Raw genomic sequence first — 19,432 nt, 5'->3', positions numbered from 1 at the left:
AAAAAATAAATAAAAACGTGTGTTTTATTTTAAGAATACCTTCGTTTTTAGTTTAGCTACTTCAAAAACAAGTAATTTAGAGCTAGCTGTTATAGTTTTGGCTACACATCCTAAACATGCTAAAATTATTTTATATATTTTATACAACACTATGGTACAGTAATATCTCTTATAGCGTTCACATTTAATAACTTAGATTACTTAGAACAGTTTGGGAAGGTATATGATATCTGATATGGTTTTTTTCAATTAAATTTTTCTATTTTATAATAAGTATTGTGATTTATTACATTTATAAAATGATGTTTTATCGGTTTAAGCTTAGGCTAGAAAATTTATGATGATATAATCAACTTATTTTGAAATTAAACTTGAGAAAATATCGTTCTGCTTGAGGATGATGCAAATGAAGAAGGGTAGAGAGAGACAGCTGTTCAAAACATTAAATTAATTCAAATATAAATTCATTAATGAAATTATAATTGAACCAAGGCTCAAAATTTCTGTAAAAAGAGCGCTGTAAAATATGTATATACTAGCTGTGAACTACCCACTTCACTGGACAACTTCAATTCCAAATACAAAGATTATTGTGTAATAGCCGTCACTTATCTTTTTTTTGTCCACAATTTCTTCGATTTTATTATTTTGTTGCGGTACCCTAATTTTTTTGAATACAGCCCATGTTACTCGCTGATAATAAAGCTTTTTATGCGTGAAATAGTTTTTCAAATCGGTTAAGTACCTGGTACCTAAATGTGCATCTTGAAGGCTGTGGTCTAGTTCCTATCCTCTGTTGCTTTCACCTTTCAGTTTCACATTTTGACTTCGTAATTCTCTGTATTTCTTCTATATTTTTATTTTCTGAACTTAATCTTTAAGGTAAAATGTCCACAAACTTTGAATATCGTATTTATTTATATCTAATCAAAAGTGTAAAATATAAGTTTTAAGCTTTAAAAATGACGTAATTTTCATACAAACGCAGTTAAAGGCAGCACTTTTCAGGCTCTATACTATCTCTGTATCAAATTTCATTTAAATTGGTTCAGTAGTTTAGGGGTGATTGCGAAACACACAGACAGACAGGCAGATTTATTTTCGCATTTATAATATTAGTAAGGACTAGTAAGGATAAGGATCAAGAATATAATTTTAGAGCAATAAGCGTAGTACGTAGATGAACAATTTCCATTACTAGATTCTCTTTAACTCTTGAATACAATGAAAGAAACTCCCTTCAGTGATAAGAAAAAAAATTGTGAAAGTTTTATTACCAAAACATGGACTCGAGAGATTGCATTTCGAATCAATGGTGTTTTTTTCCGAGTAAGTTCCAATAGATGCAAATTTCTCGACTCAAATGAGCGGTATAAAACTGAAGGCCATGTATAATTAGAATGAATATATGCGACACTTCTTGTGTGGATTTTCAAAAACTAAGTCCAACTTGTGCTAGCCCATCTTAGTTGAACATCTTTCGAACCTGATCCTTTCCAATCTTTCCACCTATTTTTTCAAATTTTGATTTATATCATCCACATTTTATTTAAGAATACTAAAGGCAAATTTGGGAATTTTGAACCCCACATTCACGGGAAGTTCCGTTTCCGAGGAATAATAGAAGAGGTTACTATATTTTCCAACCAAATTACGTTTTTATGTACAGACAGTCAATAATCCAATATAAGATAGACAATTTAAACATTGGAAGAAGTTTGACTGTAGTATTTATCATATTCAGAGAATTTAAATTAGTTCGACATTGTTAATTTTATAACTTTTTACAGCACACATGAAAAAAATCTCGAAACACACGAATGAAGAGAAAACTTTTTTTCAACAATATTAATATCGCACGTTCAACATACGCCAAACAGTATATTCACCGCCCGCCAGTCAAATCAGTAAGCTAAAGAAGTAATAAGATAACAGTTTTCAAAACATATGACAGACGCAACATTAGCAAGCGTTATTATTCTCATCGTTATACACAGAGCGTCGTAACAAATACTACGTTAAAAAAAAACACTTATTATTAAAAGTTAGGTCGAACACAACGTGTAAACTTGTTGTCGGTAGTCGGTTCAATATTTTTAAGTTAGATCATCAACGTAATTTGGTCTCAGAACAAGAGCGGTAGAGCTTGGCTAAATTTAGATTAACGTGTGTAGTGTTCGGTGATGATATTAGTAATACGGTGAAAACAAATTCAACGAAATAAATTATTAATTTCTGTAAAAATACCTCGAATAATCAAATTTTTTCTAAATTTTCGAATCATTTCATATGGATACGAATGATTTATGCTCGTTATTTTTTTATTTTTGTGTCGTTTGTATTGTGTATTTTTGTGTTGATTCCAAATTCGCTTTAATTACATTAATAATTTGTGCTTATTTTGAAGGGCATTTATAACGAAGTAAGTAAAAAAAAAACAATATTTTTTTTATTTAAATTAAATATTTCCTGTTTAAAAATTATCCGCTTTAATAGACATTATATTCGGCCATTAAAATTTGTTCAATTATATTTTTGAATTATTGTCTGTTACTATATTCATGATAAAAAAAACAACAATTAAAAATTTCGCATGTTTAAGGATACTTATTTATTATTAAACAACAATAATGAGTTTTAGGTTATCTCTTAAACTGTGTGCTAAATTCTAAAAATAATATTGTTTAAGGTAGTTCGATTTAAGTGTAAATTAATATAAACAATGTTTTTAAATCATTGAAAAAAAAATTCATTAGAGCACGTAAAAAATGATGAATACAGTAAAACCTGTATATGGTAGACAGAGTTAACAGAGATGGTTCATTATAAGAAAGCTTTTAACAATTTCTATATCTAGCTGGGAAAATTCAAGTTTTATAATTGGGATTCTTTACGAGTTTATGCCCATGATCAAAGACAAAAATGTATTTTGACAATTTTGACGATTAAATTATCTATTAATTCGCAACGATTTAATATTAATTCGCAACGTTTCCAATTTGATAAACTCTTTATCAGGCTCGTATTGATTAACTCTGAGTTAACTATTCAAGCCTGATGAATAATTAAATAGATTCGAAACGTTGCAAGTAAGTAAATAGCTCGAGTTATTAATTAATCGCCTAATTTCCCAAAAACTTAGATACCCATTTGTTAATAGAATTTAGAGCAAGCGCTAGATAGAGTTGAGTGTGCAAAAGTCGAGGGCCGCATTTTGACAATTATTTCTTGTTCAGAAAAATTTATAGATTAATATTCCGGATGTTGCAATATTTGTCCAATTTTGGTATATCCCTTCCCTCCTTCCTCTGAAACAGTCAAATGTCAATTTTTTGTACCAAGTAATGCTACCTGAGGTTTCTTGGGTAATTTTACGTCAAAAAGCCTCCTTGTAATTTGTTCCTTAAGTTCACCAGAATGAAAAACTCCCGAAAGGTTATTTTCAAAGCTGAAAATTAATGCAAATAAATTAAATTTTTGATATTTTCAAAATTTTAAAATCATTTTGGAACATTTTTTTATAAAGTTCTGAAGAGGAATTACAGATTATTTGATTCTAAAGCCTCAATTTTTAATTGTTAAAAATTGATTAACTGTTACAAGTTATTATGAATTCTTAAAAGTGTTATAATAGAGAATAGCTTATTTTTAAACAAGATGTTCAAAGATAATTAAAATTTTAAATCAAATATTGGGAAAAAGTTTTTTATAACGTAAAATTCAATTTTTTGTGTGTTAAATTTTATTGTTTTTTTCTAATGTTTTGATTTTCACGTTGTTAGACGAAAATAAAAAATTAAAGTACCTTTAATACCTTAAATCGAACATACTTTGCTCGAACAACCTTAAATGTTGTATTCATATGCATATGGAAAACCAAATCTTGGTAGATGCCAATAAAATAATTAATATGGGTAGAATTTCTTCTTTCTAAATTTTAAATAATTAATAAATGAAAAATCAATCCAGTATGCTTTATTTTCGTTAATTTTACTTCCTTGTAGCGTTGTAATGATATAAAAAGATAGTCAGTCTTCTGGACTGTCGACGAAAGTGAAAACTTAAAACTTTGAAATAACTGTGTTTTAATTATCTTAATATATATATTTCTTGTGTGTGTGTGTATGTGACTGAACTCCTCCTAGACGGCTGGACCGATTTCGATGAAATTTTTTGTGTGTGTTCGTGGAGATTCGAGAATGGTTTAGATTTACAATTTGGTCCAGTACAACTGTTTTTGAGGGCTCCGTACCAAAAAAATGAAATTTCATTAAATGGTGGGAGCGCATATAAATCATATCACATTATGTATACTATGTGTACTATGTATTTTTAATAGTATTCAGGTATTGTCAATAGGCATTTATTAGAGCCATATGCGAGCGCAGCGAGCTCTACTATCAAAGGTCAGGCCAAAGGTCGAAGGTCAGGCCACTCCAATAAATAGGAGTTAAATTGGGGTTTAGCGGGATGGGTTTAGCGGACAGGCTAAACGTAGTATAGGTATTCATGAATTGGAGTTACGTTTTTACGGGACAACGTCCGTCGGGGCCGCTAGTAGTATATATAATTAAAATTTCATAAATTGTAAATTGAAATTATTAACGTGTGTTTAAAAAACTATTATAAATAATAAAAAAAAGCAACAACACACAGCGTTTTCAAGGATCACCCATCCTAAAACTAAGTGTGTTACATGCCTTTGACTGTTACATGCCTTTTAGTAACTGTACAAATTTTAATATCAACATACTGTAATTTTTACTTAAAGAAATGTGTCCTTTAATGATCCCGCTAAGAAAAAATGTAATTTATAGCCAAACTATTCGAGATATGTAAAACGTCGAAATATGTTTGAAATATTGACATGCCAATTTCTTTTGATTTGTTCAAATTCTAAGAATTATTCGATAATTCCCAAAAGGGATCGTTTAACTAACCTTGTAAGAATAGGTGGGTAAAATGAAAAAAAAGTTCATATGAAATATTAATTATTCTTATACATTGCATCAACGATTAGTATGAAAACAAAAATCACTGCTCTTAAATCCACACATTCAAGACCCGTCATATAATGCTGGGAGACCATTTTACCTATTATAATTTTACATATGAACTAGGGATCATTTTAACGTATATAAAGGGTAATATACCCGTAACGACATATTTAAATGTCATAAAAACTGACCTTAAAATTTATTATAGTCAAATCAAAATGTGTTATAATATTATTAAAAGTCAACAGAAGCCAAGAGTAAAACAACCAGCCGACGAAAATTAAAACAAAAAAGGAAATTTTACGTTGAAATTAATATTTTCTAAGAAACACAAAATAGCAGATACATCGCCATAAGTCTTTGTTGAACAATTAATTTGATCACATGGGAGCCACATATCGATAAATATACTAGATGGTTTTAATGGTTCACTTAAAACAACGAGGGATCATTTTACCCTGAGGGATCATTTTACCCTACACTTACACAATTAATTCTAATCTTATGTTTGTTTTAATTAAAATTTAAGTAAAACCTCGCATCTGCAGGCTCGTGCCTACTTTGCCTTAAGGATAATCCAATTCTGACTGTTGACTCATCAGTTTAGACTTGTGGTTGAAATTATTTCTACCTTATTTTCAATTTTGATGATAAATTTTGTTAAAACTTCATGAATGTAAACGAAAAATAAGATTTTTCGACATCTGCCTTGGTTTTCGAAATATCGAGAGCTAAATAATTAAACAACATTTTCGATATTTTGAAAATTGCTCCAGATATCGAAAAATTGTATTCCTACTTTTCACCTTCAAGCTATAACATAATTCACCATCAAAATTGAAAATAAATAATTTTTAAATTTGTGTTCCCACTACTGTGCTCATACATCTTTAATTAGTCGGACACAACCGCACAACGTGTCTTTTTTTGTTTTCAATAATTTATTAAGGTTTTAACTTTATTAATTTAAATAGTTTTTTCTTAATTTCCACCGAATAGTTTTGGAGAAATCTAGGAAAACATATCATCCATCTACCGTTTTCCCATAAGACCAATTTGTTAAATATGCCTACTTTTGAAGTCATTTATTTATTTAAATAATCGGGCATCCGACCTTAAAATTTTTAGAATTGATTTAGACTAAGTTCAGCTTAATAGAAAAAAAAAATTATGCCTTTTATTCAAAAGTTGCCCTGGCGCTCTCACATCCTTAATTATTATTTTAAAATGATTTATGACAAACTGCACATTCCAGATTTTACAGATTAATTATTAATTAAACGTTTTATTGATTTCAGCTTTTGAATAAAAATGGCTGCATCAACAATGCTATCAACCGTACAACCACAATTAAAAAGTACATTCAATACAAATTATAATAATTATTCAACCAATGGTACAACAACATATAAGACATATGATCCAATGGGTGGTGGATATTCCACGGCAAATAACAACAATAACAATAATCACAATAATAATAATAATAATAATACAACAAATTATCAACCACAACAAAGGCAACCTGTTTATAATTATAATTGGTTATGTTTGTCTGTGGATCCAAATCAACCACCTTTACCACAAAATGATAATGTTCAGGTAATTAATTATACGTATATTAGTATGATTTAACTATATTTCAAAAGTATTCATTATTGATTATTCCAAAAATTTTCGATTTCCGTATCTTTGAATTAAAGAATTCTTATACAGAGAGTTTCATGGGAGCGGTGAGGAGGATGCTAGGGGGTGTACTTGTACCCTCCTGTTGGAAAAGAATATACAAGGAAAAAGATTAAGAATTTTTTTCAACTTTATTGTGGGTCCTGAAGGGGATATATTTTAACAAAATGCATAATACAGCCCACAGAAATGCTCATCTTAATTTGAATAACTTTAATTTGAAAATAAAGGCTACCGCGATGTAGACTTCACTTCCCTTGCTCTCACTTATTCCCAATTTTGTTCACAACTTCAAGACTTTTGAAAATAACAAACGACCTATGTTACTCTCTGATAATATAGTTTTCTATAGGTGAAATAATTTTTAAAATCGGTCAGCCCCTAAATTAACTGTATATATGACTTTAAAGTTAAAAATACAGTATAATTACAAATTTAAAAAAAAAAAAAGAAAATCGGTCCATGACGTTTTTCATTTATCCATTACAAACAAACAAAAAGTTAAATATTTTCTCTTTATATAATTAGTATAGATACTTGAATTTATTTGGTATTATTTATTTTAATTATGAAACTAATAGGTAAGCGACAAACCCCTGAAACAGTGTGTAGAAATGAAAATGACTGACCAATCACTGAAAATGTGAATGCGACTAAATATGTTTGTACTCTTCGTAAACTTTGAACCCAAAGGATTCAAATGGTAAAAAAAAAAACAAATTTGTGCGAGTAGGCTATTGACTGTAATAAATAAATAAACTTGTTAACTAATAAACAGTTTTTTTTAATGCCTTCTGAGGGTAAAACGGGCAAAATCTACTGCTTTTCTCTTTTGTAATTTAAAATTTGTTATCTGCGTTCTAAAAAACAATTAATAGCCCACTCGCACAAATTTTTTTTTAATCAATTGACTCCTTTTGGTAGAAAGTTTACGAAAAGTACAAACAAATTATGTCGCATTCACATTTTCAGTGATTGGCCATTTTGGTTTTTCAAGTAGTTTTATACCAAAATTTTGTCTTTCACGCGTAAACAGTGATTTTTACGAAAAATTGTTTCGACCAAAAAGTGTCAATTTTTTATAAGGACCATTTTTATATTTAAACTTGTGTTCTATCTCTAACGGTTTACAAGATGAAATTTTGCGGAAAATCGTATAACGTGGAAAAAAAGACAAAGTTTGAAAAGCTGTATCTCCGAAACTATCTGTACTATAAAAACCGACTGATTCGCAAATTCTTGCTAATTTAACCTCCCTTTTGATGAAAAAACAGTCCTTCTAGATTAAAATCGGCAAAAACTGAAATAAGGTCAAAATTTTCCTTGTTTTTCTTATTTTTCGTCTTGAGTCGGTCGTTTGCCGAGGTCGAAATTTGGATTTAACATTGCATTTACATTGCAAACAACATATAAAAAAAAAACCTGATTTGATGCAAGGTTCACCCCAGTTTTCATGTATAATTTGATCAATCAGTAATAGACATTGCATTCAGAATTTAATGAAACTTGGCCTAGTTGTCCATTATTACATCATAATTAACCAGTTAAATTTTTAGGGTCCTTCAGAGAACTGAAAAAAGATATTTTAAAGATATTTTAACATTGATCCTTATGGGAAATCACGGATTTTATTTTATTTCACAAAACTGGACGTTCAGATTTTCAGTTCTCTGAAGGCCCCTAAAAATTTAATTGGTTAATTATGATATAATAATGGACCACTATGCCAAGTTTCATTAAATTCTGAATGCAAAGTGTATTACCGATAGTACTACCTTAAACGACAAATATTTTTGAATATTTACTAAGCAAATTTCGAAAATAAATAAATATAGAAATTTTTTTATGTTGCAGCCAAAATTAATGTCACCACCGATATGGAATACATATTCAGCTCCACCGCCTGCACCTCAACCCATTTATAATAATACATATAGTAATTATTATAATCCGTCCATAGAATACGATTTTTTAGATATTGATGAGAAATTTAAATCATTATCACTTTATGATACAATGAAACCAGCAAAAATACCGCCATCAACGTATATGTGTCATTTATGTTTTAAATCCGGACATTACATCACTGATTGTTTAAAGGTGAGTTTAATGATATTTCTTTTTGCAAAAATTATTATTTTTGGAGAGAAAATTTGCATTCAATCTAATACAAAATTTCCTTCAATTTCTCTCTTTACATTTTTTTTCGTAAAATCAATAGCTTCGGAGTACGAGAGCCGCAAAGTGTTAATACGAGTTTTCGCGGCTTAAGGCAGTTGAGTAAGCTGTTTAATTTCAGCTACTTTACCATCAGTTAGTAGATTTTCACAAATAAAATAATTTCCTTTATTAGAAGGCATGGCTCAATGAACGCAAACTACTTAACAGTTATAATTTTTTTATGTTATTAGCTTGTTTGAACGAACTAATACCTCTAGACCACAGCACCACAATTCGCAGCGCTTGTCCGCCGAAACTATTGAATTTATGAAAATATTAAAGACAAAAATTGTAGGAAATTATCTCCAGTTTAATTTTGTATCCAAATATTTTCCTCGTAAAATAACTCAGAAAGAAGATATCGTCAAAAAACTGCTTTTCTAACAACAAACATACGAAACAAAGGGGAAATTCGAAAAGAGCACCTTAAAATCTATAAAATCGCCCATTAGCAAAACTCCCGAAAACTTTTCATATAACCCCTTTTTTTTTAAACCAAATGGAGTTTCGAAGCCTACTTTCTAACACGCATATTTTTCGATTTTCAGTTTATGCTTATTTTGACTTCAGTAGAATTAGAATTAAATAAAACGTTTTCTAAGTATGAACAATAAAAGGTCCTTTTTTCAATCAATTTTTATTTTGAAACTAAGAGAAAAGAAAAAATTACAATATATTTCTTATTTTTCAAAAATTATTATTTTTAGCAATTTGAAACTTATAACAAAAAAATTCGAGTTAAGTAGGACAAAGTATATAAAAAACAAACAGATCCATCAAATTAATATGGATATAATATTTTTCATAGAATATTTATACATCTGGTTCTCGAACCCTACTCCACAAATCAATGGACGAAGTCCATAAAACCTTACAATTTGGTCTTGATAATACAAAATTACTACTAAAACCTACCATTCTATAATTTATTCAGTATAGAGGTACATTTTATCAAAATAAACCATATCGTCTTTTTTAGCGTGATGTAATTTCTAAACAATATTTGTTAGAATATATTTTGCTTCCCTCTATAAATTTATGATTCATTGGTAATATTTCTAGATGTTTGTTTTTAAAACATACACACCAATCAAGATAAATTATTACCGAAACAAAAATAGAAGAAACAAAATACACAACGACATTAAATTCAAACATGAGACTCAAGATTGTTTATAATTTTAATAAATTTATAAATATCAAGTGTTTTTTGTATTTTGTATATGAACAAACTACCATTAAGTATAGGGTGATCTTTATATTTTTAAATAAATATACAAATGATAAATCTAAAAATGAAAACAAGCCTTAGATAGAGTTTGGTGCGACCCTTGAGGTACACACGAACACAAACTTCCCAGCATAATAAATAGTTGTAAAAAATTAAAATAAATAAAAATTCGACCGAATGTTATGACTACACCGAATGTTATGAAATTCTTTTCGAATCATACTGCGGCTAATACACTTCAATCGGTAACTCAACGAATCCGACTCCGCGCACGTACATACTTATTCTCCAAATTGGTGTTAATGCCTTGTCCTAACCATGAAACGTTAAGATATGTTGAAAATTTCGATTTCGACAATCGGACCCATTACAATAACTTCCTATATTCGGAAGTTTAAAACAATTAAAAAAACAATTAAAGTCTGTTAATAACTCTTATAATACTGTTAATATAGAGTAGAACTGTTAAAAAATCTACGAGTTTATGAAATGAACCTACGAGTCACACCAGAAATTTTTGTTTGAACTTACGAAAAATCTATATGCATTGAACAGTCTTTATAAAAGAAAAGTTTTTTGTATTAACCTTTTCGAATTTTTGTTTCTTACAGTTTAAAAAAACACTTTTTGAAGAAACTCGAAAACGTTAAATTTGAATTAAAATTATTAAAATTTAAATTGCTATAGACTAATATGATGAAAATGTTTGATTCAATTAAATTAATATTATTTATTTAATTTTCTAAATGATTTTTGGTTCAATACTTAGAACCTTTTTTCTGATTCATTCTGTAAAATTGCTTGTTTTAAAAATTAAAAAGTTTGTGGTATATTTAACACCTAATAAATACTATTAATTTATCGCAACCTTTTACAAATATTGTGTGTTTATAATAATTCTTGTTTTTTTTCTTCTAAGAGTAACACTTGGATACATATAAAATAAACAAAATGTCTATCAAAATATTTTATTGTAAATACAATCCTTATAGATTAACATTACTAATGGCACAGTTTACTATAAATTTCATAGATCACGGTCCATTTCTATTAAAAGTAACGTAATACTAGCATTTATTGACTCTTTTTTATTAAAATACATATTGATAAAAATATTCAAAATTTTGTCAATTGAATGGGGCCCTTCTAGTGAAAAAAAATAATATTAGTGAATTTAGAAATAATGCAATATCAGAAATACAAGGAAGTCAAGAAAAATTTTTTGCATTTCTTGTATTTCTTGACAATCAATAAAATTACACAAAAAAAATTTATTTATTTTTTATACAAAATTTAAAAATTTACGAATCATTTCCGAGAGTTCATATATGCCCTCCGTACTGCATAATTGTTTTATGGTTTTTGAAAATTTTTTTGGGTCTACAAATTTAATATTTTAAAATAAGTTTCATAGATTTCCCAAAACAAAACTTTGACTTTCAAATTGACATTTTTTGTAAATATTAGGTTCAAAGCCAGAAAATTTCAATAGTATTTTGATTGATACTTTAGGATTGATTAATTTTTTACCAGTTAGGATCCAATCATTTAACAAAATGCAAATAAATGCTAAATCATTAGATTAAAGACTAATAATAAAATGAGCTTTAACCTCCGTTTTTCAGACATCCTTCTACAACAGAGGCCACCCATATCACTATTTTTTAATCTTTATTTATTTTAAACTACGGTTGCTTCGTTCTTATCCAAGTGACGGTGAATTTACCGTCCCGTTAGTCATAATTGGATTCGAACCCGCAACCTCTCAGTCAGTAGTCAAACATTATACAGCGCCTTTACTCGGTTGTCCACTGAGCCGGTTATCAGATTAAACAATTAATAAATAATAATAACTAATTTAAAACTAAAACTTGTAAAAGTATTATTAAAGATAAAAATTGCGAATACAGTTCTGTTGCGATGGTCAAAAGTGAATCATGGAATATTAGACGTATTTTATCCCTATATATTATAAATCTGAAAGTTTCTATATATTATAAATGAGAAAGTAAGAATATTTATTTGTTTGTATGTTTGTGTGTTTTGCTTTCACGCAAAAACTAGTTAATGGATTCGAATGAAACTTAACAATAATATAGCTCATACACCAGAGTAACACATGAGGTATAATTTATAAAGACATATTTAAAAAAAATTAAAAGATTAAATTTAATCTATGACATTTCAATAATTTGAAATATTTTAAGTAACTTATTAATAATTTTAATTTCAAAATTTTCGAAAGTATCTTCTAAAATTTGTTTTTGTTTTTCGAGAATGTTTCACAAGACCACTAGTTGAAGCTACCTGCAAATTTACATCTCCCTATCTTTCATAGTTTTGGATAAAATGGACACCAATATTTTGTCCTAATTTGCGCTAACATGGATAAACAGTGATATTTAAGAAAAAATGTTTCAAGCAAAAGTTGTTTATTTTTATACAAGGAATAACTTTTATATGTAAACTTATGTCCTATCTCTAAAGGTTTACAAGATGGATCGTTCTTCATATGATTGAATAAGCAAAAAATGTACCTAATGTTGAAGCTATAAAGTCGAACTTTTATTTGAACTTTTTTTTATTTGATGCATAGTTTTTTTGTAATTTGTAAAAAACTGCAAACCTCCTTCAAATTTCGCATTTTTTGCTCCCAAAAGTTATGCACACCTTCTGGAATTGGACAAACTCGTATTACACGCATTTAAGACCAAATGTAAATATTAAAACGATTTCCAGCTTGCTGCAAATTAATTCTTCGAAAAATTTTAATTTGTTTAGTGGCCTTTACCTTTAAACTCAGCGAAGCGGGTGGGTATCAAGCTAGTTATAATGTATAATACTTATTAAAATATTTTTTTATTTTAATAATATAAACAAAATATAATACCTACCCACAAATAACATTAAATTTAATCTTTTGATATTAGATTTAGTTGCAATCTAAGCAAAATAATTAATTTTATCATATCGCTATAATAATTAACATAAAATATAATAAGTATTGGCTGTCCCTCATTAAATCAATTTATCATTCATTTTTTTAATGATCTGATCCGGACGACTCTAACATCAATGGTTAAAATCCCTTCAAAAAATATTTAGAGCCTACTCCGATAATTCCTATATTCACGTTTACTTCGACAAGTAAGTATTTATCGGTGGTTTATTATATCGATAAAAGATACAAGAATGATAAATGGTGTCAACACTTTTACATATTTTAGAGGGAGGCAAACTATTAAGCAAAAGTCTATGCATATCAAATTCTCAGCCATTTCTCGAATTGAGCTTTTTAAGTTAAATACGTACCTCAAACGCGATTAATAGCGGTATCATTTCAGAAAAAATTTGTTATCATTATATTTTGAAGTAAACGTGAATGAAAAATCGGAGAAGGCTAAAAATGTACAGATTGTCTAACGAAAGCTTCAAACACATGAACATTCATTTAAATACACGTTTTACGGAAGTTTAATGGAGGTAGTATAACATTACATAATGTTAAATACAGTTGTGTGCTTACGTCCATGTGTATAACTTTATTTAACTCAATACTTAGAGAATCGAACTAAATTTCTTTATCACTTCTGCTTAAGAATTCTCACTGTACGTGCAGAAAAGTGACGTTATACGTGGGTATCGCCATAGGAATTACATATTAAACTTTGTTTGCTAAAAGGAGATGGTCAGCCTTTGAATTCAATCTTTTATTGCTTATAACTTCTTCGTTTTATAATCAATTCTCATTTCACTTTCAAATTTTGTCATGGTATCAAGTGTAGTTTTACATTTTTATAGGTAATATGGCCAATTCGACATCAGAATTATTCCTTATTGTTTGCTGAAAACGTGAGTTAGTTCTAACAATCACATCGTCGAAACTGCTAACCAGTGGTCTATCATTACAAACTTGTTACATATTATGTCGCGCTTTTCGAAACTTAATGTAAATTTGAAAATACCACAAAAAAATATTATTTTTCAATTTCTAAAATATAAGACTCTGTGATAATGGTCTCTGCAATAAATAAATAAGATATAACTCCACTTATTAAGTCGAAAATATACTGATTCTTCATTTTCTATTAAAATTTTATTAAGAAGGTTTAATAAAAAAATGATGATTTAGAAATTTTAAAATTTTCTCACCTACACTTGTGCCTATAAGTACACTTTCAGAAAAATACAAAAAGGTATAGAAAGTTTAACTAAAATGTCTAAAAAGAATACACAAATATTATAAAGTTTTATCATACATTACCTACTCGTGTTTCTTGTCGGATTTGAAGATTCAATTGATAAAATCGGTAAATGTAGATTTGCAGGAAATGAAATTAAGGGGTATCAATGCAAAATAAAAGAATTTCAACAAGAATGGTTCTTAAGAATATTTGATGACATTGTATTCAAGTACTCGAAGATTATTGAGCTTTTTGCTAGTTATCATATGGATTTCAGAGTACACTGTAAAAAAAGTACTAGTTACAAGAAAATGTTCTTAACATAGTATCAAATAAATATTTCCTTGGTTCAGGAAAATATTTACTTGATATACTTTATTTTTTAAAAAGTCAAATACTTATTTTCTTGAATTAAATATAGAAATCGTTGACTCCAAAAATATTTACTACTCTTAAAATATCAACATAGGTAGAGTTAGGTCAGTGCATTAAATATATCTATAATGCTTAAAAGCGTTAGATTCAATTTTGATAAATTTGCCAGCAGCTTTATATTTATAGAATCGTATTGTAATCAGTAATCACCAATCAGAGTGTTTTAAAAAAAATTTAAAATATCCTCCTATGTTTGCTTCATCTATTTCTAAAGTCGTTGACAATTAGAAAAAATTATGAAAACTTTTTTAAAAAAATGAAATAAAAATTCAAAACATTTATATAATCGTTACCAATTTCTGGAAATCTTTTACATTTTTTAGTGTTGTTTAGAAATGAAAAAGAAGCCTAAACCGATCTTAGATTTTGTAATTATTGAATTTTTTACATTTCCACCTTGAATATTTTTAGAACTCTCATTTCATAATGTTTGAATAGTTATTTAAGTTTGTCAAGTTATTTTTTTTCAATGTTTATATTATAAAGCATAAATAATATACATTCTTTTAAATTGATTAGGAAAATAAACAATCTCGATGGATAAATAATAATAATTTAATAAATATGATTATTATTTATTACGTTATTTTTTCAACATCTATGTAACGGATAAACTTTAATTTATGAATATCGAAATATTGTACAATGAATGTCTTTTGTTCAGATCTATCGATCGTTTATGTTAAACGTTGTAAATCAAATTTATAGATTAAATTCAACAGTGCTGTAATCGTAAAATCATCAAAAGGTATACGATTAAAGGGCCGCAAAAACCAAGAGTCAATTTAAACCAGGAATGGGATTTTGAAATTTTCCCAAAAAATAAAACAAATCTCGCTAGATTTCTGGATGTATTTAGGCAGGAGTATTTAATTCTATAAACCTTTCTCAAACTTTTAATCTTGTCATAGAAAGTTTGAAATTTTGCATTTTTTTTGACATATATTACTGGCTTACCTTCCTCTGCTTCAAAATATAAACTTTCAAGAAAAAAACTATCGAACATAAAATCGAATTTTTATTATTTTTGTGCGTTGTAAAAAAATAGATAGATTTGCGGATGAAAAATTACTTTAAATTTTACAGTAATCAAGTTCTTTCAACGGACGGTGGAAAAAACTTTAATACAAAGAATTTTTACAAAGTTACAATTTTATTTTCAAAATTTGATATTTCCCACATAAGCTGAACCACTTCTATTACAGAGTACGTTTCATTTGATCACGTTCTTTATGGGACCATTTTAATTTATTATGGCTAATAGCTCGTTTTGTAATTAACCAATCAAAAAATAATTTAAACAAAAGTTGGAGAAAAACATGTTCTGACATCAAATTGGATTGGCCCTAAAAGGTGAAATTCTAGTTTCAAGTCCGTTTGACCTTGATTTTCAGATGATTTAGAAAATTTACACTTAAAAGTTATTAACACTGGCCAATGATCTTTAATATCCTTGATAACTTTTGTTTACAAAATTTCATTTCCATAGGCCCTGATATTTTCTTAGAGACAACTGGTTGCCAACTATAGATAAACTCTTTAGCTGTGCCAATGCCGGATATGCTGTTTTTATCGAAAACTATTTCATTAGAAAATAATTTTATGTATTATATTACCGAGATATTTTCGAAACTAGATACGCCATTATTTTAAAATTTTATCAATTATTTTGGAAATGAAATGTGAGAAAACATTACCGGGTGATTTAATATTTGAAGAAAAATTTAGATGTATTTATTTAGATGTACGTATTTTATATGAATCCTGTATATACATCTGACGTAATCAAAATATATTGTACTTCGTACATTGTAATAATTTTCATATCTATTATTTTTGTAGCACAATAATTGCGCATGACTAATAGTAAAAATATTACTAATAATTTAATTGAAGTGCACATATTTTGCAATTAATGAAATACCCTAAATATTCGACTCATAATCTAGTTAGTAATTAAAATTATCACAGGATGTTTTTTTAAAGCTGATTAAGTAAAAACAATTTTATATTTGATAATTTGAATAAGAAGAATTAGAAGTAGATAAAATTTGGAAAATAATTAATAAAGATAACATTTTTTTTTAAATTATAAATTCTAAGTAATTAAGACTAGACTTCTAAAAAACAAAACACAAGAATAGAAATTTCTTATACCAAGGTTCTTGTTAAATAAATTAATTTTTCATTGAGATATGTGGATGGGGAGGTCACATTTCAAACAAGGGTATATTAAATACACATTTTTTGTATTTAATAGTGTATTCTGGATAGTATATCTGACGTAATAATCCTGGATAACCCTTTATGTTATTTTATTAAAAGATAAATTGTTTCGCTCGTTAATTTTATAAGGATAGAATTAAACTGAACGATGTTTCCAAATATTGGATATTTACTAATCGAGATATTTCAGAGTCCGTAGTTTCGATTTAATTGAGTCCAATTTACAAAACAGTGGGGTCTTTTTTAGCTAAAACAAGAGTTTAAAATTTTTATTTCTTATATGATATTTTCCACAAATAATTATTTTTAAAGAACATAAAAATAAATATAAGAATTATTTTCTTTCGATAAAATTTGTGTACGAAATTCTATGAAATAATAGAAATATATTAAGTTCCAGGCTCGTACGAAAGGTGATGGTGTAACCCCTTACCAGGGGAGAAAACGTTGCTTTGGAGAGTATAAATGTCCAAAATGTAAGCGAAAATGGATGTCAGGAAATTCCTGGGCGAACATGGGACAGGAATGTATTAAATGCCGGATAAATGTTTATCCACATAAACAGGTACGTAAAGGACAAAAATTATCTCAAATATGGAAGATCTGATTGGCACCTAAAACTAGGTCCATAAAGAGAGCTGAAGAGGCGGATATTAATCGTGAAAACGTATTTTTTTGTTACAGCGACCATTAGAAAAACCGGATGGATTAGATGTCAGCGACCAGTCCAAGGTACACCCTCAACAATTATGCGAGAAATGTAGATTATTAGGTTACTATTGTCGAAGACTTCAATGAGAAGCAAAGAAAAACGAACGACTTTTTTAATAAATATTTTTTTCATATTAAGTGCCAAATTTACTTAAGAATATTTTTTTAATTTTTGTTATTAAAAGCAAAGTTTTATGAAATTGAATATATGCTTTTTTGCATCATATTGCACAAACAGTACAGTAAAAGTTGTAAAATCGGCTAATTAAGAAAATTTAAATAAACCGCTCACTTTTTGCTAAAATATAGAGGAATGTGTTTCTTACGTGTCAAATAAGTTGTACTGTTCCATTTACTTAACAATTTATTGTTTATTAACAGATAAAAACATTTGCACAACTAACTCGTGATTTTCGAATGATATTTGACTTCTAAGAAACACAATTCACCAGGTTTTCGCAAAAAGTGAGTGGTTTATTTCATTTTCCTTCATCTGTTACATCTTTGACTGTACTAAAAGAGATTCTGATACCAAAGATAATTATAAATTTTAACGGAAAAATTTCCATATGAGACTATTTTCTTTATGAGGCGAAAAATCTTGCTGGCTGGAAATATATTGCCAGTGTAGTGGCCAACAACTTTTTCCTCTACAAAAAATTGTATAGTCGAGGTCGTCTCTTTCAGATATCAATTTGTTCGACTCTCGAAATAATGAGATGTCTGTTATCCGACACCTTACAAAATGCAATCTTTAACGTGTCGGTAGACGCACTCCCTACTTTTTAAAAAAAATTTCAGTACTTTTTACTCAATTATCTTCTTATTTAAATATCTTCCCCCAATTAATATCGGCTATGAAAATTTTCATACAGGAGAACAGTTTCTTGTTCGAGGTGCTTTTTGCCGTATTAAGAGCTTCTCAAAAGAAAGACTTCGCCATGAATATTTAATTTGCTCGCAACATACCTTTCTCAATTTTCTTCAATAGTAAAAAACATTTTGATAAGGAAAAATTTTCATTTCTGAGACTTTGCTTTTTTGAAAATTACTTAATTTTATTTTCTTATAATTTTATATATATTATGTTTACAAAGGAAACTTGTTTACAATATACGTTTTTTTTTTCATGTTATTTTAATATAAAAATTTTCTTATAATTATTATAAAAAGATATTTTCACAATAACATTTATAGCTGCAATGCATATTTTTCTGTATATAAAGAATCTTAAGAAAAAATATTTTGTAAAGATTTATAAAACTTGTTGATCACAAATTGTTAAAAGATTTAATATTGTAAAGCAAACAAACAAAATTGCTTTGAGAGAAATTATTTTAAAAATTAAATATATTAATTTTTTTACAAAATTCAGCATTGTTGTATACATTTTTTGCTCCGAAAATTGTTATAGATCACAATTGGGGAGCTGGATATAATATGAGCATTAGTTCCAAAAGTGTATTTTGAGAAAAACGCAAATACAAATAGTGAAGAAATTTTGAGTCTGCTTTTGTCGAATTTTAAATTATTAATATCTCTGACACTATTAGTTTTAGATAAAATTTGTAAGAGACTTTTTTTGTTCTAAATTGTCCAAATAACCATGAAATATTTTTCCCAAACCATAGTAAATAATTTTTGCATTTGTATTAAGGAAAATTTTGATCAAATTTTTTGACCAGTTTTGCGACCTGGCAACATGCAGTTATATCACCATCAGGACAATTTGAAGAGAATCA

At 27.9% G+C, this 19,432-nt stretch overlaps 1 protein-coding gene across 3 annotated transcripts; it reads left to right on the top strand.

Annotated features, from left to right (window-relative positions):
- The first annotated feature begins 1,978 nt into the window (after window positions 1-1,978).
- On the top strand, window positions 1,979-18,664 carry LOC123299916 (zinc finger CCHC domain-containing protein 24-like). 3 transcript variants are annotated; one of them, XM_044882336.1, is made up of 5 exons: window positions 1,979-2,422; window positions 6,296-6,599; window positions 8,538-8,783; window positions 17,362-17,544; window positions 17,664-18,664. In XM_044882336.1, the coding sequence occupies exons 2-5, from the start codon at window positions 6,309-6,311 to the stop codon at window positions 17,775-17,777; spliced, it is 834 nt and encodes a 277-aa protein (XP_044738271.1). In that variant the 5' UTR covers window positions 1,979-2,422; window positions 6,296-6,308; the 3' UTR covers window positions 17,778-18,664. The 3 variants fall into 3 exon arrangements, with proteins under 3 accessions (XP_044738271.1, XP_044738273.1, XP_044738272.1); XM_044882338.1 differs by having other exon boundaries at window positions 1,983-2,422; window positions 17,380-17,544; XM_044882337.1 differs by having other exon boundaries at window positions 1,985-2,422; window positions 17,374-17,544.
- The last annotated feature ends 768 nt before the right edge of the window (window positions 18,665-19,432 follow it).

Source organism: Chrysoperla carnea, chromosome 5 (genome assembly GCF_905475395.1).
Source record: "Chrysoperla carnea chromosome 5, inChrCarn1.1, whole genome shotgun sequence".
NCBI classification, from domain to species: domain Eukaryota; kingdom Metazoa; phylum Arthropoda; class Insecta; order Neuroptera; family Chrysopidae; genus Chrysoperla; species Chrysoperla carnea.
The sequence above is the reverse complement of the archived record's forward strand: the minus strand, read 5'-3'. Positions and strand labels throughout refer to the sequence as shown.

Bases quoted from the DNA above. Each gene is read 5' to 3' on its own strand.
- LOC123299916 (XM_044882336.1), top strand. From the start codon at position 6,309: ATGGCTGCATCAACAATGCTATCAACCGTACAACCACAATTAAAAAGT. The intron at 8,784-17,361 runs GTGAGTTTAATG...ATGAAATAATAG, and splicing joins ACATCACTGATTGTTTAAAG to AAATATATTAAGTTCCAGGC. The intron at 17,545-17,663 runs GTACGTAAAGGA...TTTTTGTTACAG, and splicing joins ATGTTTATCCACATAAACAG to CGACCATTAGAAAAACCGGA.